Source organism: Podarcis muralis, chromosome 2, assembly GCF_964188315.1.
Source record: "Podarcis muralis chromosome 2, rPodMur119.hap1.1, whole genome shotgun sequence".
NCBI lineage: Eukaryota > Metazoa > Chordata > Lepidosauria > Squamata > Lacertidae > Podarcis > Podarcis muralis.
Genome location: NC_135656.1, coordinates 126,010,332 through 126,037,266, shown reverse-complemented (window position 1 = coordinate 126,037,266; position 26,935 = coordinate 126,010,332). Strand labels below are relative to the sequence as shown.

At 45.4% G+C, this 26,935-nt stretch overlaps 1 protein-coding gene and 1 long non-coding RNA gene across 3 annotated transcripts in view; both read right to left on the bottom strand.

Moving 5' to 3' along the window:
• LOC114592664 (uncharacterized) overlaps positions 1–26,707 on the bottom strand; it is a 97,039-nt gene extending 70,332 nt beyond the window's left edge. For both annotated transcript variants that reach the window (XR_013391656.1, XR_013391655.1), the window contains exons 1-2: positions 26,608–26,707; positions 25,476–25,601 (exon numbers count right to left, since the gene is read on the bottom strand). This is a non-coding gene — a long non-coding RNA (uncharacterized LOC114592664). The remainder of the gene's footprint in view (positions 1–25,475; positions 25,602–26,607) is intronic.
• On the bottom strand, positions 1,569–21,693 carry LOC144326633 (uncharacterized). The gene is made up of 2 exons (XM_077923228.1): positions 21,520–21,693; positions 1,569–16,694 (listed from the first exon to the last, which is right to left on the bottom strand). The coding sequence occupies exons 1-2, from the start codon at positions 21,650–21,652 to the stop codon at positions 14,902–14,904; spliced, it is 1,926 nt and encodes a 641-aa protein (XP_077779354.1). The 5' UTR covers positions 21,653–21,693; the 3' UTR covers positions 1,569–14,901.
• Positions 26,708–26,935: the final 228 nt, after the last annotated feature.

The window sequence follows — 26,935 nt, the reverse complement described above, 5'->3', positions numbered from 1 at the left end:
ACTGAGATCCTGCTCTGTTCCAGTAACAAGAAGCCGAAAACACCAGCCTGAAGATGACGAGTGAGACCTCGTCGAAACGTCGCCTAGACACCCCAACTTTTACACGGGAAGACACCCGAGGACACCAAAACCTGCATGTATATATATATGTATATATGTAGGTATGTTGGTAGGTAGGTAGGTAGAACAGAGCTGCAGTCCTCCTGCAAACTGGCCCCTCCCTGGCTTGGCAGAGAGGACAAAGAAGGACCCTCTGTTCCCTGACTTGGGGGTCTCCCCCATCAGGCATGATCTGAACAGGGACCCCCATGCCCCCTCCCTGCCCCCCGGGTAGTGGCATAACAAGGTCAGGGGGTACCTGGTGTGGAAAAGTTTTTGTCACCTCCCCAATATTGACCTTTCTTTCTTTTTTTGTGCCTGCAAAAATGTTTTGACTTTATATCATATTTTCTTACAAAGGAATGTGGATTCTGGGCCTCTGGGCCACTGTGGACAGATACTTAAATCCACAGGATGCATTGTGTTTTGGCTTGTGTTGTTTTATTTATATTTATTGTTTATTTATTTCATAAAATTTATTTTTAAAAAAACCTGCAAAATTGTTTACCAGTACAAAAACAAACAAACACCACAGCAGTAAAGTCAATAAAAAATAACAAGCCTTCTTTAAAACAGAGAAAAGCTAAAATATTAAAACAGATTAAAATTACTTCAGCTTCCTAATGCTTTTAGCAGGTGCCAGAAAAGCATCTAGCAAAGGCACGCGCTTTATTGCAAGAGGCGGGGAGTTCCAAAGGGCAGGTGCTGCCACACTAAGCAACGCAGTGCTGGAAAGGGGGTGAAAGGCAAGCGGCCAGCCTGGCAGGGTTGTGGAAGGAGGAGCTCCTGGGAGGAAAGGAGGTGCCATGGAAATGCCATTCTAGAAGAGCCTCCGCCTCTCACTCCTCCTCCAAACGAGAGCCAGGGGTGTGTGGGTGGGTGTCAACATATACAGCGAGGGGGGTTTCTGGGGGGTTTCCTGTTGTTATTCTCTCTTGCACAGCTACAATAAACCTACGATTAAAATTTTGATCTGGTCATTTCTTCGTCAGAGGGCAAACGGCAAATTTAGCAGGGGATCAATTACTTTCCCCCCTCACTGTAGATAGATGATAGACAGATGTATATATGTATGTGTGTATAACAGACAGGCACAGAATTGCCCTCATTCAAGATGGCCGCGGGCCCTTCTTCCTGCTCCAAACATGGGAGGACCGGCTGCCCTGACCCAACATGGCCTCTCCCCTTTCTCCGCAGCGGCTTCCCCTTGCGAGGCGATTGGGCGAGGGGGAGAGAGCACCCGGAAGTGGGTGGGTTGAGCCGGCTGCCTGGTTACCCACGTGGGTTTGGGAGAGAGCAGTAGCCATGGAGGGAGGGAGGGGAGCCGGACAGGGGGTGCGGGAGGAGGCAGGAGACCCTTGCAAGGGCTGGGGCTGGGTGGTCTTTGGGGAGCATTTAGGATTCATTTTGTTACCGGAAAAATCCGAGGGCTCCCTTGGACTAAAAGTAAAGACACCAACCAGAGTAAATTGGAGCAAATCAGCAGCCTGTAGGCTTGGCCTTTATTGAACTGTTGCAACAGGGTACTCCCCTCATTTGCAGGTGAGAGAAAAGACACAGAAAAATGGTGTGCAAGACCTTATAAAAACTTTTGAAATTCCCATCCCCTAGGTCAAGCCCACCCCCAGAAACATCATGCATACATTACAGAAAGGAGGGGTTGAGGGAGGAGTTGTGGTAACCTGAGTGTCTTGTCACCTGGCTGGTTCCTCCTTTTCCCCTCCCCTTCCAGGAACTTCCAGGAGACAAAGGGGAGTTTGCAGTTTCCTGCCCCCTGAGGGAAGATCTGATCAGTGTCCTTTGTTTCAGTCCATGCTGAATCCACTCCCATATGCAAGTTCTTTGTGATCTTGATGGTCTTCTGTCTGGGATCATCAGGGTTGGCATAGCCATAATTGGGCAGGGCTCCTGTAGATGTGCTGGGATGGTGAATGGATTATGGCTGCCCTGTATCAAACCTTCCTTCATGGAGTAAAATAAAAATGGAACAGTGCAAATCCGATGTATGGTTGATTTTCTTATGAATTTATAACAGAAGTGTGGCATATGTAGTGTGTGTGAAGTTTGTACAAACAGAATGATTGGGGTGGGGGGGTTCCTGCTACATTTCCCCCTTTCGGAGATAAGATTGCAAAGGTGGCTACTTTGCAATCCTTTTCTCCACACAATTTAAAGTGGTAAATATTAACCTGCTATTCTCCGTCCCAGATGCGCGTGTCCATGTGAACCTGAAAGGGACTTGGATGTCACGTTTCTCAAGGATATTTGCATAGAAATATAACAGTGTAACAGTGCACATAGTTAGACATAGGATATCACGTAAAATTAATATTTTGTTGCTCAGTTACTTGTGGTATTTTAGCACCTTGGAATAAATATTTTCTCAATAGTGGCGTATGCTTTACATTTAGCAGGAAGGTCCACTAATGACTGAAAAATGCAGTTTGCTTTGCCCCCCGCCATTTTGGTGTTCTCAGGTGTCAAAGTAGCTCTTCTGTGGTCTCACACCGGCATGGTGTCACAGTAGTGGCAATCCCTGGTGAATCCACTTAGGGCTTTCATATTAACCATGTTGCCTGGCACTCACCACAGCTGGCACAAGTTTGGACACGTCCTGAGAGAAATGTCTTTACCTTGGCCTTTCTATGGGGTTTTATTATTATAGGCTCTGGTCTTGCAGTCATGGGAAGTTGCTCACTTGCACTTAAAGGACCAAAAAGCTACTTGCAGCCTGGATACACTTGCCCAATTCAAACTGAGTCCAATTTGAATTTATCTTTCCCCATGGTTCTCAACTCTTCAAACCAATCTGTTAAAAGAAAACCATTCTTAAGGGACACTTCTCCAAATAAGTCAATTTAACTCCATAAGGGATTATTCCGGCTAAACCAAAGCATATACACCTTCCTGAAGCTTCTCCTTGGTAAAGTGGGTTTTAGCACATTTTTAAAATGGGTAGGGAAGTTGGCAGAGTGCCAGGTGAAACAACTAAATGTGGTTATAAATTTATCTAATTCTAAACATTGGACTACATAATAGCCTGATCTGTAAAAAAGCATAAAATGTATGAGAATCCTCCACTGGGGTGTAAGGAATAAGACATTAAACATAAAAACAATAGTGGAGAAATCGAAGTTGGAAACAGAACTGCTAGAACCTAAAACCAAGGTACTTTCAAGAATGTACAACTTGCTGTTAAAATGGAACACACAAGATGAAATGGTTAAATCGGTTATGATAAAGTGGGCACAGGACATTGGGCACAACATTATGTTTGAGGACTGGGAAAGGTTGTGGACCACTGGGCTGAACTTCACTGCATGCAATGCTTTGAAGGAAAATGTTATAAAAATGATATATAGATGGTACATGACCCCAGTTAAACTTGCCAAGATATACCATTTGTCTGATAATAAATGTTGGAAATGTAAAGAAAATGAAGGAACATTCTTTCACCTCTGGTGGACTTGCCCTAAGGTGAAGGCCTTCTGGGAAATGATATATAATGAGCTATAAAAGGTATTTAAGTATACCTTCACCAAGAAACCAGAGGCCTTCCTTCTGGGTATTGTCGGCCAGAAGGTGTTAAAGAAGGACCGAACATTTTTTATGTATGCAACAACGGCAGCAAGGATACTCATCGCTAAGAATTGGAAAACTCAAGATCTACCCACACTGGAAGAGTGGCAGATGCAACTGATGGACTACATGAAACTGGCCGAGATGACTGGCAGAATCCGAGACCTGGGAGAGGAGAGGGTTGAAGAAGACTGGAAGAAATTTAAGATTTATTTAAAAAAACATTGCAATTTGGTTGAATGTTAAGAAAGGATGCTAGATCACAAATAATTGTGCACCACTAAATTAGATGGAATTAAGATGATAAGTAAGTTGAGGAAAAATTATAAACCTATTGGAGAATTAACAGACTATAGTTAAATGAATGTGACACAAGATTGTAAACAAGATGATAAATTGCGGGCAAGAATTGACAATGATGCAAGTGGGAGCGGGAGATGTGAGGGAGTCCTAAGAAGTTAAGAAAGTATGTTATGATATATGTTACATTGTTCTTTATCTTTGCATTTATGTTTAAAAACCTTAATAAAATATATATTAAAAAAAATAAACATAAAAACAATTACACACAAAAATAGCCCCCCCCCATTTGTGGAAATAACAAACTGTCAAGACACATTTCAACATTCCTACGAAATAACACAAAACAAACTAATTAAATATCAGTTGCATATCTTGAGACAATTGGGATATTTTATGTATGTATCCTTTTGAATCCTGGAGCAGTCTTGAGGTTCAAAAGTGAGAAAATGTCCTTGTAATTCAACTCCACCCCCCTTTGTCAGCCCCACTCCCCCAGCAGTCTATATCCTTTGAAAGAGATAGCTGTGGGCATTTTGAAAACTCTGGTGTCTGTTGTTGCAGGTCTTGTGATGGCGAAGAACTGAGTTGAGGGGTTGTTGCTACTTTTTCATCATTGCACATCTGTAGAAGTGATATCCTGTAAGGGGTTAGGGTTTTTTAGGGACTTAAAAGACAGTTAGAAAAGGGAGGAGCAAAAACCCCCTCCCCAAGAAAATCTTGAGTTATTACCTGCAAATAATAAAATCTTAGCATGTTAAGCATTTTACTCATTTTAATATTATTATCACATTTTCATATAATTACTGTTATCTGCTAAGTTTGTTTGCTTTCCTTCACTTAGTTTTTTTCCCTTCATATTATTAAATAAAAAAATTACTCCACATGTATAGAAAGAGAACTGTAAAAAATACAACAAAGGTTAAACAATAAAAAAGAAAGCCAAAAATTAGATTACCAGTCAGATGAAAACAGACTTGACACAAAGACATCAGATTTAGAAAAGAATTATTATTAAATAATACAAAGATATTATCAGAACCACAGATTACTACTGGACCGAAAGAATGAGAAAACAATGGAAAAGGGCTTAAAATGACTTTCAATATGTGATGGGCATGTCCCCAAAGTAAAACACACACACAATGACCTATGAGGAACCAAAAATAATAATACTCAGGCAAAAAGGTAAACAAATACCATTCCACAAACAATGTTTGGTTGTGCTTTGATTAATTTCATAGACATCATGGAAAAACTGATTAAATAAATGAAAAGAGATTATTTGTAACTTAAGGCGTCAAAGCCACAAAGAGATGGAAGTCACTAATACAGCAGGGATTCAGACTTGTTTCACAGAACAGGAAAGAAAGTTGCTGTGGGAGAAAAGAAGGGACAAACACTTTGTTATCGGGGTTCACATATCCTGTTAAAAGGGAAAAATTATTTCATGTGAGAGGCCTGTCAGGAAATGCTGTTCCTAAAATGCACACAAAGTCTGTGATTTAAATCCCTTGGGGGGGGGAGTGCTTTGAAATTTACCTGTGAAAAGAATTTGGCATGTTAATCATGTTAAGATTTGAAACTTGGCAACCTCTTGACTTTGATGGTCCAGTACTTAACACCTTTTGTCTTACGCAGCGCCTGGAGCAAAGGACACATTAAGGGTGATTTCCCTCAGTGGCTCCAAGTTTTACATAAGGAAATTTGGATAAATTTCCCCCTTCAGCCCAAGCTCCTTTCACTCCCTACAGTTCCCCCTCCTTCCTCTATCTCTCCCCCCCTTTTTTTGCTGATCTAGCCTCTGTGCATGTGCAGAGTTCATGTCTCAGCAAACCTTTTATACTATTGAAAATGTTGAAACCTTTGGCTAAATTACCATTTGAATAAAGGAAATGAAGGGTAAGGAGTAGATTTAAAAAATAGGGTTAGATTTAAAACAAAACAATAAACTCCGTAATTCAAGCATTTACCAAAGCTAGAAGTTTTCTAAGGGATCATGTTTCCTGTAGCCCAAGCAAGGGAGTGCTTCCTTTATTTACAGGAAAGGGCTATCATTGTTGGTCATATTATTGGTCATTTTATCTGGTCATTCGCGGAACAATTCCACGTCCTTATATATGGGAAAAAATGGCCAGAGAGTCAGAATTCATAGGATTTTTTAACATTCTCAGTCATTTCAGCCTTACCATTTGCAGACAAATTTTTCTGCCCTTTATTTACAGGATAAATGGTCAAGACTCATATGTATTTGTATGTGAATTGAATTTGAATTGAATTTGAAGGCTGATTTTTTTAATGGTAGACAAAATGATAAACACTGTAGTCACTCAAATGTTTGAAATTACCAGTTCTGCTTCAAAACATCACAGATTTTACCTCTCACCTTTAAAAAAAACAAAAAACAAAGAGCAAAGTTGGGCTGAATTTCAACTCATCACATGCTTGCAGACACATGGCCCTCCAAACAGCCACAAATTGGGAGATCTGAAAGGGACCCTGGGGTCATCTAGTCCAACCCTAAATACAGTGTTCATAGCAAGATTTCAAAGCAAGATTTGCACTACCAAAAAGACATATACATTTAAGTACAGATTCTCAACTGGGAAAGGAAACATCTATGCTCCTATCATGTACTAAGGAAGAGGAAAAGAAAAGTGGCCAACTTTACACAGAACCGTTTTAGCAGATCTTGAGATAGTTTGAGTGAGTTTGCTTCCTTCAAGTTCCTAGAGAAATTATCTTTAAAGGAAGATTGAAGTGAACATTTTTCCTAAGAGGGAGAGGATCTCTTATAAAGCATTGTTTTAACTATGCTTTATAAGAGATCCATAGATTTGATTTAAAAGGAATACAAAAGTGACAGTTTTTCCTGAACTTGCAGAGGAATAGTAAGCCTAATCTATGCCTAATCTATGCCCCCCCTTGCCCCCCCTTGCCTAATCTATGCCCCCCCTTGCAGTTTCCTTTACAGGAAGCTTACTTGGGAGTAAATTTACCTGGCACAGAAGTAAGAAGGAGAAGGAAAAAACCCCTGAAAGAGACAGAATGAAACCACGGGGGCATTTTATAAGAAAAGAGGCCAGGAAGTCTTATAGAGACTGATATCAGGACTGGACTCAGATAAACAATTTTGCTGGCTATGGAAGCCTCTACATTTAATACCAATTTTAATACCAATTTTCTTAGAAAGAACACATTTTCATAGGCAGATGCTTAATGAAATACATACACTGCATTTTAGCTTGAGAGAGCAGTTGGCTCTACTAGGCTTTTGCAGCAGAAACATTAGTTTCTTCACAGCACATTTCAAAATACTGGGAAAAAAATACTGGAACACGGATATAAACTCATAAACTCAAACGTTGCAACATAACATTATCTACCATCAACTTAAAATCATACTCCTCACTCAAGCTACTCGGAGGAAGACTGCTTGGAGCCTCTCTCAAAGAACAAACATTTGCACACTTTATTCTAATGATTATTTATTTATTTATTTATTTATTTATTTATTTTGGTCCTGTTTAAGATTGATGAGGCCCAACATGGCTTCCTTAGATTTAAAATTTTGAAGCAAGCTTGCAATTTAAAAACTATGTGCATTTAAGAACAGTCTGTGGATGTTGAAGCCAATGTAAACACAAACCCTTTAAATATTTCCAAATCTTTGAGTACATCTCTTATTCATTTTTCTTTTCTTTTCTTTTTTTTTAAGAAACTAAGATCTCTAATGTGTGGGCTCCTAGGCTGGGCTATTATATCTACTGCCTTCTGAGCACCATTAAGTTTACGGTTTCATGTTCTAGCTTTAGGTTATAGTTTAATGACCCAAATTTGATGTGTTCAGCTCTCCCTAAGGGTTCACATTCTGATTTTGTTGAAGGATCCCTGGGGTGGCCACTGTGCCCTGGGTTCCAGGTGGTGGGCCTAAGCCACCCACTAAAAGTTACAATGGTCTCGTACTTTGTACTTGGAAAGACCATTTTGCCCCTTTATTTTATTTTTTCAATTGGAGATGACAAGCTGGAGGGGCATATTAGAATCCTCTCTGGGGCAAAAAGGCTTCATGGAAGCTTTGTTGCCAGGAGGAGTCCAGCTAGGGTGTTTAGTGAGCTTCCATTCTCTCATATGTTATTATTAGGCTTTTTTTTGTTTTGTTAACAAAGTACACTAAAGACAGAAAGAGTGGACGCACCCACACAAGGGAGCAGGGGCAATGGGAAAGAAAGGGGGGACAGAAAAAAGATCCTTTCAGTACTCGACGTATCCTTGACTAACACAATTCCTACTTATCTATAAACCACGAATTAATTTCTGGAAATCTCAAACCTGAACCTGAAACAAAACCACGGGTCTCTCTGCCCGGAAACTCAAACCACGGATCCCTCTGCCCGGAAACTCAAACCACGGGTCCCTCTGCCCGGAATTCCTTTACCTCAGCGCTGTTTACAAGACTAACCCTAGTGTGGGGCCCCAATTTCCCCCTCTACGACAGCCTCCTGCCTAGCCTTTTGGACTAAGTTTGGAGTCCCCTACTGAACGCCTGCACGATGCAGTGCCAGATCGGGGTCCGAGAAAACAACCAAGGTTTGAAAGGAAGCAAATGAGCTTGCGTTAAAATACTTTTGAAAGATGCCACCGGGACTTCCGGTTCCGGTCGCGGACAGCGAGGAAGCGCAGAGAGCCCTGTCTCGGCTTTCTGAGCGTTGTAGAGGCTTGGGGAAAGGCGCAAAGGCTCAGCGCACCCCAAAAACCCCAAGGGGGGTACCCTTGGGGGATAGGTTCTCGGCAGCGTGGGAGCGGCTGTGTCGTTTCCTTTGGGTCGTCAGGACGCAAGGACGAAAAGACCGCGAGCGCGAATGGGAGATACCGACTCTACAATGCGATGCCTCGAGCTTCTGCTGGGAAATGCGACGAGCATCCCTGAAGATTGAATGGAAGCCCCAGCGTTTTGATGCTTTGTTCTAGCGCTTTTTAAGCGCTTTTTTAGTGAGGACTGAGATTTAAAGCTGAGAGCTACCTGGATGTTTTAGGATTATGTTTTGGAGTCCACTCAGTGGAGGAGTTAAGATGGCGCAGATGGGAAGTCGTAAGAATGAGGAAGTTCTTTTACTAGTCTGATTGAGTGAGTATGAACTGAGTTGGAACTGTGAACTCATGATAATTTTGTTGAGGGGACTTCAAGGACTTTATTTCAACTATAACTAACAATAAGGTCGCTAGTAGGTTCTTTTATTATTATTGTTTAATCAGCCCAAAGCGGACTTTGCCCGCGTGGTATACGCCGCCTACGCCGCCTGTTGTGTTGTACACTTAATTTTTCTGAGACTCCTGCAGCCTCCCCCCCATACCCTGTCCGGGGAATATAGGTTATAAGCGGAGAGGAACGGTTGGAGGAGGCGAAGAAAGGAGCCGTAAGGGGAGAAGGGGAGAAGACTGTTGCGGAAAACCTTACGCTGTAAGGACCTTAAAGGTCGGATTTAGGGCGGACGGCGACAGCGGGGGCCCCTCAATCACCCTCACATGGTATAGAGCGATAAGTCTACGTTTCCATGGCTTTGCGGATGACCTGCTGAACGGAGTCTACTGGCGAGATTACTGGCGGAACTACCGGGTAATCGGATTCGGACCATATTGGACAATTCGCCATTAAGGCCCGACTCTGGATTAGTAATATTCATCACCACCACAACTTGGGACCGGCCCTGATCTGAGAAGGAGTAAGCGTTTAGCGAGAGAGACTCCCAGGGATTTGGGGTAAAATCACTTGGCGCTTCTCCTCTTGAATCTCTCTCTGGGACCACTTGGGGACTACCAGCTCTCGATATATCGAGATTGAGGAACTGCGACGAGGGGGGTGTCTAAATTGGAGAATTATTTTGGTTTCTTTTTTGGTTTTTTTTTTTGGTCGGGGGGGAGGAGGGGAGAAGAACATGAAACTGCTGAGGGAGAGATCCAGGAAGGATGTGGAAGGACGGAAAGGAAGTGAAAAGAGGGGGTGGTACGCCAGGGGATAGGAAATCATCCCGCCAGGAGGAAATTAAAGATTTAGATAATTTATGGGCGAGAATAAAGGAGGAATTTAAGCAAAATGAGTTACATATGGAAACTAAACTGGGAGAAGTACAGGAGATGATTGATAAAAAGATCGAAGGAGCTGTTGGAGAACTCTCAACTAAGATTCAAGAGCTATCTGCAAAATCCAAAATAATTGAGGAATCTAATAAAAAATTGCAGAAAGAGATGAGAGAACAGAAAAAGGATTCTGCTAGGATGAAAGAGGAGCTAAGAGAGATAAATATATCACAAGAAAGGATTTGGGATAATTTGGCCATGGCAGATATGCGGCAAAAACAGCTTCACCTCAAATTTAGGGGGGTAGCTGAGGAAAGAAATGAGGACATAAAAGGGAAAATGATCAAGGAACTCTCCCGGTGGTTGGGTTTAAAAGAAGAAGAGATGGCTCTTGCAGTAGAGAATATATTCAGATTGACAAAACCGCAACATTTAAAAATCAATAAATTCCTGGGGGATTGCTTAGTGATCCTCAACTCACTGGAGATGAAAAACCTAATTTTAAGAATGAGCTACCATAACAAATTAAGAATTGATGGCAGGCCTATTATTATCTATAAAGAAATACCAGTTAGACTGCTACGTAAAAGAGAAGGGTATAAACATCTGGTGGCCGCCTTGAAGAGGAATGGTATTCAATTTAGATGGGAGTTCCCAGAAGGGGTCACCTTCTTCTATAAAGATAAAAAATTCAGACTGTTGGATACACAGGAGGTGGAGAAGTTTATGAGAAGGTATGAGAAAGATCTTGGGAAGGTAGAAAATAGAGTGAGGGCCAGAGAGATGGGATAGGAGGAAGAGAGGGAGAAAGGGCAGGAGAGAGGGCAGGGGAGGGAGGAGAGGGTGGAGGAATCAGGAGATGAAGAAGATGAGGCCGTGGTGGGAGAAGGGGCGACAGAAGAGGAGTCCCCAGGAAACAAAGGCGCCAGTTTATAGCTTGAGTTTTTGATCAGAGAGTTCGTAATAGTTAAAGGTAAATAATAGCTGATACATTAAAATTTCTGTCTTGGAATGTGAATGGGTTGAATGAGAAGGTCAAGAGGAATACAATTGAGAAAGCTTTGAAAAATAAGAAGTATGATGTGATCTGCTTTCAGAAACCCATATTGCTAAGAAGCATAAGCATATTTTGGTGAATAAAAAACTGGGGGTAGAATTTGTTAACTCGGAGATAAATAAGAAAAAAGGGGTGGTGATTTATGTTAAAGAAAAATGGGCCCCCGTATTAATTTGTAAAGATGATGAAGGAAGAATACTGGGAATCCAATTAAATTACCGGGGGGGGGGGGGGGGAATTAATGTTGTAACGGTCTATGCCCCGAATACAAATAGAACTGAGTTTTTTGAGAAATTAGAGCGTATTTTGTTAGAGCTTGAAGACCACAAATTAATTCTGTTGGGGGATATGAATGGTGTTCCAGTACCGGATATGGATAGAAGTGAAAAGAAGGGGAGGTCAGATCGAGGGAAACTTCCGAAATCCTTCAATGATATGGTAGAGAACTTAGCATTAACTGATATCTGGAGGCACAAAAATCCGACTATAAAGCAGTTCACCCACTATTCTGAGCCCCACCAGAGCTGGGGCAGAATTGACCAGATCTGGGTTTCAAGGCAGTATCGTTGAGTGTAATAAAATGTGAAATTCAACCCAGGACCCTTTCAGACCACTGCCCTTTAGCCTTGGAAATAAAAAATGCAGTAAAAGGACAGTATAGGTGGAGGATGAATGAATATTTACTTGAAATTGAAGAGGTGACGGAAAAGGCTAAAAGTACCTTGAAAGATTACTTTGACTTAAACTTGAATAGAGACACCCCTATAGATATAGCTTGGGACGCCGGGAAGGCGGTCCTAAGGGGTTTCTTAATACAACAAAATAGTCATAGAAGGAAATTAAGGGAACAAAAGAAAGAAGAGATCCTCACCCAGCTAAGAGACTGCGAGAGGAAATTAATTATAAACCCGGGAGATGAAGAGATTATTCAAGTTTCTAAAGTACTGCAGTCACAATATTCAGCCTTATTAAATCAGGAGGTAGAATGGAGAATTAAATTTATGAGGCAGAAATATTTTGAGTCGGCAAATAAAATGTGAAAGCTACTTGCGTGGCAGCTAAGAAAAAGGAACAAACAAAACGTGATTAATAAACTTACAACGGAGGATAACACGACCGAAGACCCAGACGAGATAGAAAAAAGGTTCATCCAATTCTTTGAGAAGCTGTATGAAAAAGGAGAGGAAGATAGTACAGAAATAAGAAACTACTTGGATCAAGGTGGGGGGGAAATACCTAACAGAAGAGGATAGTGCACAACTTAATAAGAATATTACAATAGAGGAGGTGAAGGAAGCTATTAATAGGATGAAGCCCGGCAAGGCTCCTGGGCCGGATGGTTTGTCATCAAAGTACTATAAAACGTTAGGGGAACTCCTAGCTTTCACGATTCAAACATGGATTATATAAAATCATCATATAAATATCTGGTTATATATGGATATATATGGATATATGGATAACTGATAACTGATTATATGGATAACTGATTATATGAAAAGCATAAGGATAAATTCCTTCAGGTCCTGCTTCAGTCCCTGAAGCTGTACGCTGGCTCCCTTGGCAAATAAAGCAAGATGAGTGCCGTGCCCCAGAATCGAACATGACTGGACCTAATGGTCAGGGGTCCCTTTACCTTTGATGTATTTTAACGAAGTGATATTTTCCCAAACTGAAAAATCTTCTGTAAGAGACCACTCCATGGGATAGATTTCACAGATAATAATTGTTCGGTCCCTCTACAATCCAACCTTGCTCCCCCTGGGCCCTAAGATCAAAGATTCACCTTCACTTTTACAAATCCATACACAACAAAAGTTCATGCAAGCAGGTGTGGTTTCCTGTGTGAAATATTCCTCAGTTGTAATCTGTCGGTTGTCTTCAGCCCCCTTTGAGAGGGACCCCTTTTTTTCTAATGCGCCATCATTTGTGCTGTTGTAGCATCCCCAGCCGAAATCATATTTAATCATGTATTTGAACAAAGTCTCTCCATATCTTCAAACAGGCTGATACCTTGCCAGTTCTAATTAGAGCCCTCCACAAAGGACCACACCATTAAACATCAAATTCTCAAGTTTTTTTTTAATATAGTTTCACTTGCATTCCATTTCATTAATTGAATCTTTCTCCATGAGGCTTGCCAAATCATGAAGTAGCTGTCAGTACTGCAGTGTTTCATTCTAACATTGCACAGTGTGACACTGTGCCTTTAATTGCCTAATTACCTAATGTATCATCGTGTGAGAACGGGAGCGATTTCTATATCTCCTCCTCCTCCCCTCTGGCGCTTGCATCTGGCTTTTGCTGAAGGATACGGCTGCGTGAGTCAGCTCGTCGCTCTGTTGACTTATTATCTTCTCGATGCTGCATTCCAACCAGAGTCTGCTTCTGCTGTACTCTGCTACTACGGGCGAAGTTCCTCACCATTCGGACAAGTGAGGGAGGGCGTTGGCCCAACAGCACTAAGTATCAAAAAAGATGAAACGCTCACCTCACATCTTCTGTAGCAGAGCGACAAAAGTCCTTTCAAAGTCTGAATTCAAATCTTTGTTGAAAAACAGGAATGCTCCCGCTCATGCCGTTGGCATCGGAGAGTGTCCAATTCGTGCAATGCTAAACACCCAGCACCCCTGCCTCCACTGTAGCGAGCGGCAGATATCGGACGGCGTGCAGGTGAAGGCACATCCGCCCCATCCCTGCGGGGTTCAACAGGGATAATTACCCCCAGATCCAACTTGTTTAATTGCATGAGCTGACAGTGAAATAGAACTCTCTCAGAAGGGGGTGGACCTTCATTGGGGGGTTCTGGGTTCTAAGAAGTTGGATGGCCACCTGTCATGGGTGCTTGAAATGAGATTTCATAGAATCATAGAGTTGGAAGAGACCACAAGGGCCATCGAGTCCAACCCCCTGCCAAGCAGGAAACACCATCAGAGCACTCCTGACATATGGTTGTCAAGCCTCTGCTTAAAGACCTCCAAAGAAGGAGACTCCACCACACTCCTTGGCAGCAAATTCCACTGTCAAACAGCTCTTACTGTCAGGAAGTTCTTCCTAATGTTTAGGTGGAATCTTCTTTCTTGTAGTTTGGAACCATTGCTCCGTGTCCGCTTCTCTGGAGCAGCAGAAAACAACCTTTCTCCCTCCTCTATGTGACATCCTTTTATATATTTGAACATGGCTATCATATCACCCCTTAACTTCCTCTTCTCCAGGCTAAACATGCCCAGCTCCCTTAGCCGTTCCTCATAAGGCATCGTTTCCAGGCCTTTGACCATTTTGGTTGCCCTCCTCTGGACACGTTCCAGTTTGTCAGTGTCCTTCCTGAACTGTGGTGCCCAGAACTGGACACAGTACTCCAGGTGAGGTCTGACCAGAGCAGAATACAGTGGCACTTTTACTTCCCTTGATCTAGATGCTATACTCCTATTGATGAGGCCCAGAATTGCATTGGCTTTTTTAGCTGCCGCGTCACACTGTTGGCTCATGTCAAGTTTGTGGTCAACCAAGACTCCTAGATCCTTTTCACATGTACTGCTCTCAAGCCAGGTGTCACCCATCTTGTATTTGTGCCTCTCATTTTTTTTGCCCAAGTGCAATACTTTACATTTCTGGAGGGGGTTGGACTAGATTCTGAATCTATAATTCTATACTTCACCCTGGTGTGAGATCTTAAATTGACTTTTGAACAAGTGAAATTTTATACACATTCCATGTGCTGATATGCTTTCAACCCCGTATGAAATATTTGGTGGGCCATGAATGAATCCTTTCCCACATTCCAAACACTAAACCGTTTCCTCTCTTGTATGAATTCTTTGATGGGAAATGAGAGAGCTGCGTTGACTGAAGTTCTTTCCACATTCCAAGCACTGAAAGGGTTTCTCCCCTGTATGAATTCTTTGATGGGAAGTGAGATTCTGCCTGAGACTGAAGCTCTTTCCACATTCCAAGCACTGATAGGGTTTCTCCCCTGTATGAATTCTGTGATGGGAAGAGAGTGCGGCACTTTGACTGAAGCTCTTTCCGCATTCCAAGCACTGATAGGGTTTCTCCCCTGTATGAATTCTTTGATGGGAAGTGAGCTTGTGGCTGTCCCGGAAGCTTCTCCCACAATCGAAGCACATATAGGGTTTCTCCCCTGTATGAATTCTGTGATGGGAAGTGAGTTCACCACTCAGACAAAAGCTCTTTCCACATTCGAAGCACTGATAGGGTTTCTCCCCTGTATGAATTCTGTGATGGGAAGTGAGTTCACCACTCAGACGAAAGCTCTTCCCACATTCAAAGCACTGATAGGGTTTTTCCCCTGTGTGAAGTCTTTGATGGGAAGTCAGATGACCACTCAGACAAAAGCTCTTTCCACATTCCAAGCAGTGATACGGTTTCTCTCCTGTATGAAGTCTTTGATGGGAAGTCAGATGACCACTCAGACAAAAACCTTTTCCACATTCGAAGCACTGATAGGGTTTCTCCCCTGTATGAATTCTTTGATGAGAAGTGAGATTCACCCACTTACTGAAGCTCTTTCCACATTCGAAGCACTGATAGGGTTTCTCCCCTGTATGAATTCTGTGATGGGAAGAGAGTGTGGCACTTTGACTGAAGCTCTTTCCGCATTCCAAGCACTGATAGGGTTTCTCCCCGGTATGAATTCTGTGATGGGAAGAGAGTGCGGCACTTTGACTGAAGCTCTTTCCGCATTCCAAGCACTGATAGGGTTTCTCCCCTGTGTGAATTCTTTGATGGGAAGTCAGATGACCACTCCGACGAAAGCTCTTTCCACATTCCAAGCACTGATAGGGTTTCTCCCCTGTATGAACTCTGTGATGGGAAGTGAGATTCCCCTCCTGAGTGAAGCGCTTCCCACATTCCAAGCACTGATAGGGTTTCTCCCCTGTATGAATTTTGTGATGGGAAGAGAGTGCGGCACTTTGACTGAAGCTCTTTCCGCATTCCAAGCACTGATAGGGTTTCTCCCCTGTGTGAATTCTTTGATGGGAAGTCAGATGACCACTCCGACGAAAGCTCTTTCCACATTCCAAGCACTGATAGGGTTTCTCCCCTGTATGAACTCTGTGATGGGAAGTGAGATTCCCCTCCTGAGTGAAGCGCTTCCCACATTCCAAGCACTGATAGGGTTTCTCCCCTGTATGAATTTTGTGATGGGAAGTGAGGTAATCCTTCCGATTGAAGCTCTTTCCACATTCCAAGCACTGATACGGTTTCTCCCCTGTATGAATTCTTTGGTGGGAAGTGAGACTATCCTTCCGATTGAAGCTCTTTTCACACTCCAAGCACTGATAGGGTTTCTCTCCTTTATGAATTCTTTGATGGGAAGTGAGACTATCCTTCCGATTGAAGCTCTTTCCACACTCCAAGCACTGATACGATTTCTCCCTACTCTGTGTTCTTTCGTGTGAAGTGAGGCTATTCCTTTGAACAAAGCTCTTTCTTTGATGGGAGGTGGACTGGGAGCTCTGACGGATCTTCTCTCCACACTCTGAATATTTATCTGACTTCTCCGCTATGTGGATTCTGTTGTGCTCCCCCTTGTTCTTCCCTTCTAATTTATCACCATCTGCAATGAAGAGAGATGCTAATTAGAGTCTCAGGAGGAAATGGGAGCTCCAGATTATTGAACAATGTTAATGAATGCTTGTGACAGAGGAAGAACTGAAGAGAATGAGATGTGAGGCCGTCCAACAGTTTTCACTGTTTTTGTTTCCTGGTATTAACTGAGATATTGCTTGGCTTTTATCTGGGATGGATATTTTTGTGGCTCAATCATGGAATCCACTACATCTCCAATCACAACATGTTATGATCCAACAGGGATCCTTACTGAGAAAGTCCATGACCCCACGATTCTCCTCCTTGACTTCTCCTGTGTGAGTGCCTGAGGGCCCTGCTCTTGCCACTAACCACCTGGCCCGGGTCAGGGCCTCAAGCCTCAAAAGGACTGCTCTGCTGCCCAGGAGGACTCTCCTGGGTGAGTGCCTGAGGGCCCTGCTCTTGCCACTAACCACCTGGCCCGGCCTGACAGGCCTCACAACTATGGTTGCTGTTACTGCTGCTGCTGTCCAGGAGGACTCGGGGGGGCAGAGTTCTTTTAAAAATGTTTTTAAATATTTCTTTTGAATTTTTTCTATGTGGGGGTGGGGTGGATGTTTGGTTGGGCCTGGGAATTTGTTTGATTTAGGTGTTTTTGTAATTTTTACAGGTTTTTTGTATTGTTTTATTTTTTAAAGGTTTTTTTTTTGTTTCTAAGGGGTGGGGTCAGGGCTGCCGGGGAGTGGGTCCCAGCCAACAAAATGGCTGGGGCATGTTCCACAGGAGGGGATGCACTGGGATAACCGATCTCAGTGATCACGGGTAGTAGGAGGAGTTACGCTAAGACCAGACCATGCCGTTACAGAGGCAGGTTTAGTCGTTGTCTGAGGACTATCCCTGCCTCCGGGTCTGGTCCTGACCGGATGGATACTAGAATCAGCAAGGGATACCCACATGACCTGAAGGTGCTGCTGTGCAATGCCAGGTCAATGATTCATAAAACCACTGCTATCCATGACTTGACCTGGCATGTGTAACAGAGACTTGGTTGGATGAAACAGATGGGCCTGTCCTTGCCGCTGCTTGCCCACCAGGTTTCTCTTACGCACAGCAACCCAGGTCATGTGGGCGGGGAGGAGGGGTTGCAGTGATTTTTAGGAAGTCATTAGTCTGCACCAGGCATCCTATTGGGAAGACTCAGTTTTCTGAGTGCATGTTCTGGAAGTTGGGCTATAGGGGCAGTACAGGATTCCTTTTGGTGTACTGACCTCCCCGCTGCACCAAGGATTCCCTGCCTGAGCTGCTTCAGGTCGTGGCAGATGTTCTCCTGGAGACACCTAGCTTGGTTGTCCTAGGGGATTTTAATATCCATGCTGACACAACCTTACAAGGGGCCGCTCGGGACTTCGTGCAAAGCATGGCCTCCATGGGGCTGTCCCTGAATAAGTCTGCCCAACCCATAGCCATGGACATGCCTTGGACCAGGTGTTCACCTCTAGTGACATGGGTGATCTGACACTAAGTAAAAGCGAAACAAAAGAAGCGCCATGGTCAGATCACTTCCTGGTGCAACTGGACTTCTCCGCGACCCATCCCCTCTGCAGGGAGGTGGGACGAATTCGGATGGCCGGCCCCTGCCACTTAATGGATCCAAATGGTTTCCAGAGAGTGGTAGGGGATGTTTTATCCCATGTTGATGGCCTTTCAGCTGATTCCCTGCTGGCCTGCTGGAATGTGGAGTTAACCAGGGTTATTGACTGTTTGGCTCCGAAGCGCCCTCTCCGACTGCATGGAGCCCGGACAGGACCCGTGGTTTTCCACGGATCTGAGGGCAATGAAACAATCATTGAGACGGCTAGAGCGCCGGTGGCAGATAACTCATTCTGAAGCTGACCGGACACGGGTTAGAGCTCAATGTCGAGCCTACCAAGTGGCGGTTTTGCCCATTAAATCCTGCTGTCCAGTCAGCGCTTCCCTGCATGGCTCTGCTTGGGGCTGACCTGGGCAGGAAAAACAGAGTTGCAGCAGCGGTCCTGCCGTCCGTGTGAGATAGAGGGATAAATCAAGTCCAGGGACAGTTCGTTGCTATCTCTAAAAGCGTTTATTTACAAGCCATAAATCAGTCTCATTCCATCGGAGCTTTCCGGCATCTCTCCTGTGCCAAAAGCACACACAGCTTCTTTTCAGCGTCTCAGTCAAAAGTGAAACCAACTCTCACAGACAAAGACAGACAAAGCCTGTCACGTACGGCCCTGCTCCAGGCCACTCCCCAGATACAGGACAACAAGGAGTTTTAATCCTGTAAACTCCAAACTCCACAGCGGTAGCGACGGCGAAGACTTTCTTCACCAGCTCTATTGCATCTGCAGAAAACAGCAGCAGGAGACTTTTTCTGGTGGTTCGCAATATAGCAGAACCACCTGTTACATCGGGGCCCAGCAAGGGCCACATGATCTCCTGCAATGATTTTGCTAATTTTTTTGCAGATAAAGTCGCTCAGATTCGGGAAGAGGTAGACGCCACCGTGGGAGCAGGGCAGGGGCAGGAGAGTGCTAGAGTCCTGTCTAGTCAAATTGTGTGGGATCAATTACAATCTGTTACCCCCGAGGATGTGGACAGGCTGCTTGGACGAGTGAAACCAACCACCTGTCTCCTGGATCCTTGCCCATCCTGGCTTATAAAAGCTAGCCGGGAATGGCTGGGCGATGGGCTTCGCGGGGTGGTGAATGCTTCCCTCCGTGAGGGAGCCTTCCCAGACCCGCTGAAAGAGGCGGTTATTAAACCGCTTCTTAAAAAACTATCTTTAGATGCGGCCATAATGGCCAACTATCGCCCAGTCTCAAATCTTCCATTCTTGGGCAAGGTGATTGAGCAAGTGGTTGCTGAACAACTCCAGGCACGCCTGGAAGAAGCGGACCATTTGGATCCCTTCCAGTCGGGATTCAGGCCTCATCATGGGACTGAAACTGCCTTGGTTGCACTGGTTGATGATCTCCGGCGGGCTAGGGACAAAGGTGAGAGCTGCTTCCTAGTTCTGCTGGATCTCTCAGCGGCATTTGATACCATCGACCATAACATCCTTCTGGACCGTCTTGAGGGGCTGGGAGCTGGGGGCACTGTCATACAGTGGTTCCACTCCTTCCTCCTTGGCCGTGTTCAGAAAATGGTGGTGGGGGATAAGTGTTCAGACCCCTGGGCTCTCACTTGTGGGGTGCCTCAGGGTTCTGTCCTCTCCCCCATGCTTTTCAACATCTACATGCAGCCGCTGGGAGAAATTATCAGGGGGTTTGGGCTTGGTGTTCATCAGTATGCGGATGATACCCAGCTCTACCTCTCTTTTAAATCAGTGAATCACCAGTGAAGGCGGTGAAGGTCCTGTGTGAGTGTCTGGAGGCGGTTGTAGGATGGATGGCGGCTAACAGATTGAGGTTGAACCATGACAAGACAGAAGTACTGTTTTGGGGGGACAGGGGGCGGGGAGGTGTGGGGGACTCCCAGTCCTGAAAGGGGTAACTGTGCCCCTGAAGGACCAGGTGCGCAGCCTGGGAGTCATTTTGGACTCACAGCTGTTCATGGAGGCACAGGTCAAATCTGTGTCCAGGGCAGCTGTTTACCAGCTCCATCTGGTACGCAGGCTGAGACCCTATCTGCCCGCGGACTGTCGCGCCAGAGTGGTGCATGCTCTGGTTATCTCCCGCTTGGACTACTGCAATGCGCTCTACGTGGGGCTACCTCTGAAGGTGACGCGGAAATTACAAATAATCCAGAATGCGGCAGCTAGACTGGTGACTGGGAGCGGCCGCCGAGACCATATAACAACGGTCTTGAAAGACCTACATTGGCTCCCAGTACGTTTCCGAGCACAATTCAAAGTGTTTGTGCTGACCTTTAAAGCCCTAAACTGCCTCGGCCCAGTATATCTGAAGGAGTGTCTCCACCCCCATCGTTCTACCCGGACACTGAGGTCCAGCACCGAGGGCCTTCTGGTGGTTCCCCCACTGCGAGAAGCCAAGTTACAGGGAACCAGGCAGAGGGCCTTCTCGGTAGTGGCGCCCTCCCTGTGGAATGCCCTCCCATCAGATGTCCAAGAGAACAACAACTACCAGACTTTTAGAAGACATCGGAAGGTGGCCCTGTTTAGGAAGGCTTTTAATGTTTGATGTAGTACAGTATTTTAACAAACAGCAACATCTTTACCTGAACACTCCCCATCAGAAGTTATCTCAATCTGGTTGGTCAAAATTTAAATTTATACGTAAATCTCTTTCTTCACTTTGAACCCCCTCCCTCCCATTTTCATGATGAAACCAACTCTGTATTGTTTCTTTGGTAACAGAAGAGGAAAAGTGACTATTACTCACTTAATCTAAGCACAACGGCCACAATAGCGTCAGTCTAGGCATTTGGCTCTGCGATGTTGAATGTTCTCTGTTCTCTCCTGTTTCCCCTTTTTTTGTTTCAGTTGAAAGCAATTCATGAACCCAGAATTCATACACTGACCACTAATGATGAACTATATGTTATAGATATTCTGGCAAATTTATTCTGCTATTTTACATAGCGACGGATCAGTGTTGGACATTGGTAAGGCATTCAGATCACAGAACTGATTTTAGACCTTTTGAGCTGCCAATGCATCACGGTGACTGGGGAGCTGTGATCTACTCCTAGCTCAGATTGCCTGCAGATGACAAAGGAGCAGGCAGGCAGGCAGGTGAGGGAGCCCGAAAAGGTGCTCCCCTTCTCCATCTCCATCCGCCTGCCTGCCTCCCCCCACCCCCTAGATGAGGAAGCCCCAATTCCTCTCTGGCTCCATCCATCCATGTTCCCATCTCCCCTCCCCTGGGACTCACCAGATCTCTCGGAGGTCCCTGGGAGGGAACGCTCAGAGGTTGTGGGGAGGGATGCAGGAGACAACCTGACCAGGTCAACTGTCCATCTTCCCCCTTCCATCCTCGCTAAGTTTGCAGGATCTGTCCCTTTCATCGTTCCTGAAGAGTCAAGGAGCCAAAAGAAGCTGCAGGGTCCTGGGAGAGAGGAAGAAGCAAAGGGAGCCTCAGAGGCCCTGCAGGGATTCTCCTGCCCTAGATATTCTCCTGCCCCTGGAGAAGCACAAATGGGGCAGCCCCTTCCCAACAGAAGCCCCATTTCTAAACATCTCCAGTGCTTACAGTTTCCCCTGTTTGCTCCTCGCCCCACTTCGTAAGGCTGACATGTTCTGCACAGTAGTGACCTGAGAATAGATCCCATTGAATTCAATGTTGCTTATGGACAGAACTTGGTGCCAAAACCAGTCACCATCCTGTCCCCAAGCCTTGGCCAATCATCAAAACTAAACTCCATTTCCTTCCATAGCAATACAGTGAAAGTTTGAGGCTTTAATCCATTTCAATTTTATCACATAGTTCGCTTTTCTGTTGTAATCCATAAATATAATCCCATTCTCTTTTCATAGAATCATAGAATCATAGAGTTGGAAGAGACCACAAGGGCCATTGAGTCCAACTCCCTGCCAAGCAGGAAACACCATCAGAGCACTCCTGACATATGGTTGTCAAGCCTCTGCTTAAAGACCTCCAAAGAAGGAGACTCCACCACACTCCTTGGCAGCAAATTCCACTGTCGAACAGCTCTTACTGTCAGGAAGTTCTTCCTAATGTTTAGGTGGAATCTTCTTTCCTGTAGTTTGGATCCATTGCTCCGTGTCCGCTTCTCTGGAGCAGCAGAAAACAACCTTTCTCCCTCCTCTATGTGACATCCTTTTATATATTTGAACATGGGTATCATATCACCCCTTAACCTCCTCTTCTCCAGGCTAAACATGCCCAGCTCCCTTAGCCGTTCCTCATAAGGCATCGTTTCCAGGCCTTTGACCATTTTGGTTGCCCTCCTCTGGACACGTTCCTCCTCTGCCGTACTCTGGACATCTCCTCTTGCTTTTTATCAGTTTGTTCAGGGAAGGAGGGTTCGTTCTGGTGGGCTGGATCTGGAGCACAAAGGGTCAAGTTCTGCTTGCATGAGCCCTTGTGCTCCTTCTTCAAACTTATTAGGCAGGAACGTCAGAGGTCCAATCTGAGAGTATTTCATTCTGGGCTACTTATGGCAGAGCACAGAAGACATGCAATCAATTCTTTTCAGTTCTGTCAAGTAGGTCCTTCCCTAGATTTCTCAAGTGCAAGGACCCAGGGCTGTCTGAGTTATGGGGTTCCTTGGGGTCCAGGTCAGCTGGCTAGTCAGGATTGTCACCTGCAGAGTATATGTCAACTAAAGGACAATAGTCTGCCTTGAACTGAGGACTTTTTGGAGGTGTTGCTGAATGTGGAAGCAGAGGAGCTGGTGATGCCACATTTCGGAATAATCTTGAGACTCCTCTCCTCCATACATATTCTCTGCGCTTATACACTATATTCACAAACTTTACGCTCCTCTTGTGAGAAGATTCCCAAAGGCTTAGGGTAGCTTGAGAGAAGTAGCTTATTTTGAGACAGAACCCATTTCCAATTCTTGTTTATCAAAACCCTCTCCCTAGTTGGTTTGGTTTTGGATTCTGACAGGAGAGCAGAGCATTTGATAACCTTGCATATCGTTTCATATTGATATAAGGATCTGGTGTGCAAATTCCAGTACAGTGGTACCTCGGGTTACATATGCTTCAGGTTATATACGCTTCAGTTTACAGACTCCGCTAACCTAGAAATAGTACCTCGGGTTAAGAACTTTGCTTCAGGATGAGAACAGAAATCATGCTCCGGCGGCACGGCAGCAGCAGGAGGCCCCATTAGCTAAAGTGGTGCTTCAGGTTAAGAACAGTGTCAGGTTAAGAGCGGACATCTGGAACGAATTAAGTACTTAACCCAAGGTACCACTGTACAGTACAAGCTTCTTAAGTGTTCTGTCTGGACCCAGAGCATGAGCTACTCTTAAGTAAGTTAAAAGGTATTTTTAAGTCAACTTTTTAATATGGCACTATTTTAATTTTTTTTAACATTTTTGCTCTTCTTTGTACTTATAGACCTCCTTTTGCCATGTGGACGAATTAAACCTCCCTTATTCATCTATTTTTAATGGTAGGGAAAGAGATATTGTTGTATTATCCGGTTCCACACTCTCTGCCAGACTTTATTCCAGAAGGGTTTACAAGTGCCTATCAGGATGGTAAGAATTTAATGCATTCTATGTCCCTTGTTAGCAGTACAAGTCACCCAATGACGGATAATTCCTCATTTGCACCAGAGGCTTGGGAGAAGGAGTCTTTTAGCCTTGTATTAGCATTTCCTGAGGATAGTTCTGAATTTTTCTTTCAGATTAGTTCCTCTACCTGTTTAGCCTGAATTTGGCTTGAGCTCCTGGTCTCAGTGCCAGAGATGACTTAGCAGTTGAGCTGCCTGGGCCCAAAACCTCTTTCTGGTCATCCTTGGAGCTGCTGAGAGATCCTATAAGGTCAGTAATAGGATCTGGCTCCTGCTGTTTCTTAGCCACCTCCTCATTTTCCTTATTCACGTAAAATGGAGTAATTTTTGCTTGTGCTTTCTTCAGAGAAGCTCTCTTTGGAGGAGGGTCTGTGGCACTCGGGGAGAGAACATTAATTTTGTAACTACTCCGGGTCAACAATGTCTTTCCCCTTAATTCCTCATCAAGTTTCCTGGTATCATTAATAATAATAATCCTAGCCTGAGGAAGAAATTGAGGCTGAAATGACTGAACAATGCAAATGACTGCTTGTGAAAGAGAAAGAAGGGAAGGGAGTTACTGCCTTTTTTGGCTGGTATTAGCTAACGTATTTATGGGACCCGGAGATTCAAAAAGCCTGGCTCGTTCCAGGGATGGATTTAATTTGGCTCAGTCGTGGAATCCGCTCCATCTCCAAGCTCAGTCGTGGAATCCGCTCCATCTCCAAGCTCAGTCATTTCTTTGCTCAACCAAAAACAGACAGAAACAGAAAGGAAAACAGAAAATTTGAGAGGATGTGCTGCTCTGGTTCGGCAGAAGCGGCTCAGTCCTGCTGGCCACATGACCCGGAAGCTGTATGCCGGCTCCCTCGGCCAGTAAAGCGAGATGAGCACCGCAACCACAGAGTCCGCCACAACTGGACCTAACGGTCCGGGGTCCCTTTACCTTTACCTTACCTCCATGGCCCTAAGATCTCTGAAGCCTACATTGAAGAAAGTCGGGGCAGCTCAGACCAGCCTCCTCATGGTTTGAAGACTGGTGGAAGAATATTCCCAGACAGAACTGGAGATACCGTATTTTTTGCTCTATAGGACGCACCTTTTCCCTCCTAAAAAGCAAGGGAAAATGTGTGTGCGTCCTATGGAGCGAATGCAGGGGGGAGGCAGGCAGGAAAAGCCCCCAAGAGCCGCACACAAGCTCCGTGCGGCTCTTGCGGGCTTTTCCCCAGGAGGGAGAAGGGACTGACTGGCCGCATCAGTCCCTTCTCCAACCTCGTAGGAAAGCCCACAGGAGCCACGCACCCTTTAAAGAGCATGCAGCTCTTGGGGGCTTTTCCCCGAGGAGGGACAAGGGACTGACTGGCCGCTTTTGTGGGAGATGGGGGAATTCCCCCACCTCCCGCAAAAGCAGGGAGAAGCGCACACGCTGCGCACAGAGCTGGGGGGGGGATTATATTTCCCCCCTTGATTTCCCTCTCTGAAAACTAGGTGTGCCCTATGGTCAGGAGAGTTGTGGGTGTGTTAACATCTCAGATGCTGCAGGTGGCGCTATGGGGCTCCCTCAAAATAGAGGAGGTTTGTCCTTCAGAGATCTGTATGGAAATTCAAAACTGATCTTATGATCCAGCAGGGAGCCTTACCAGAGAGGCCACGATCCCAGGATTCTCCTCCTTGACTTCCTTCTGCAGAGCTCTCTGGTCAGGATCCAGCAAAGCCCAGTCCTCCTCTGTGAAAGGAACAGCTACGTCTTCAAAGCACACTGGACCCTAAGGGAAAAAGGGAGAAGAAAGATGATCTTCTATACATTGCTCTGTTCTTTTCTGAAACAATTTTGTTGTGTATTTAAATGATGGGTACAGTGTTGCTTCAGGATAAGAACAGAAACTGCACAGTGGTGGCAGCGGAGGCCCCATTATCAAATGTGGTACCTCAGGTTAAGAACAGTTTCAGGTTAAGAATGGACCTCTAGAATTAATTAAGTTCTTAACCCGAGGTACCACTGTATTAATCTTTGTGTAAATGGGGGAATTCCACAAAATAATATTTTATTATCTATATGGCACTCATCTTCAGGTAAATCTTTGCAAGCATTCCCATTTTCCAGATGGAAGGACCTCCTCTCTCTTCATCTGGTGGGGTGGACCCTCCCCCTGCCCTCAAGCCAACTTCAAGGGGCACCAGGAGGGGGAGGGGAGGGAATGTTGGTTGGTTGGCATCCCTCTGTCTTGGGAGACCACGGAAGAGTGTGTCTTTGGGAGTGAGATCCAGTTGTTGGAGGGTAACAGCGCCAGCCGTGGGTGTGGACAGCGACAGGGGAGAGACATGTGTTGTTGCATCTGGGACACAGGAAGTGGTCCAGTTGTGCAGATGCAGATGCAGACGGGATTTTCTTCTCCCTGTGCTCCCCCCACGTGGGAATGTTCCCCTCTGGCTGCAGCCTCTGGTCACAAAGGTGACTTTTCCCTCCCTCTGAAGGGGGTTTATTTCCTTGACCCCAAGCCCCCTCCCCCCAAAAAGGAAGGCAGCATCTGGATCCCAAGGAAGAACAGCTGCAGTCCTCCTGTAGCCTTATGAGGCTTTGCCCTCGGGTGGGAAAAATATTTCCTGCATACTGGCCCCGTAGAGAGGACAAAGGAGGACCCTCTGCTCCCCGACTTGGGGGTCTACCCCCACCAGGCATGATCTGAAAAGGGACCCCCATGCCCCCTCCCTGCCCCCCTGGGACCCCCTTCTCCCCATTGCACCCTCAGGGGGAGGAGAGAGGAGACTCACCCGAGTCCAGGAGAGAGAAGAAAGCAGGGAGGGAGGGGGAGGGGGAATTTACCCATGGAGGACCTTGCCCCCTCCCCCCTCCACTTCCCGTCCTCTCTAGGACTCCAGCTCCGCTCCTCTTAACCCTTGCCATCCCAGGGGCCTCCCAGCCCAGCCCTCCCTCTCCCTGCCCCATTTCCCCGCGCCTGCGCTTAGGGGCTCCCTCTGCCCCACGGAGCCCCCCTCGGAGCCAGACTCGGCGCCAGGGAGACGGGGCTTCCCCAGGAGTCTCCTCGAGAGCAGGCGCCAGGGAGGAAGAGGAGTCCCAGATCCCCCCAAGGGAGACCCT

Coding starts and splice junctions, on each gene's coding strand:
- LOC144326633 (XM_077923228.1), bottom strand. CDS start 21,652: ATGAAAGGGACAGATCCTGCAAACTTAGCGAGGATGGAAGGGGGAAGA. Junction 16,695..21,519: donor AGGGACCTCCGAGAGATCTG/GTGAGTCCCAGG, acceptor TCTTCATTGCAG/ATGGTGATAAATTAGAAGGG.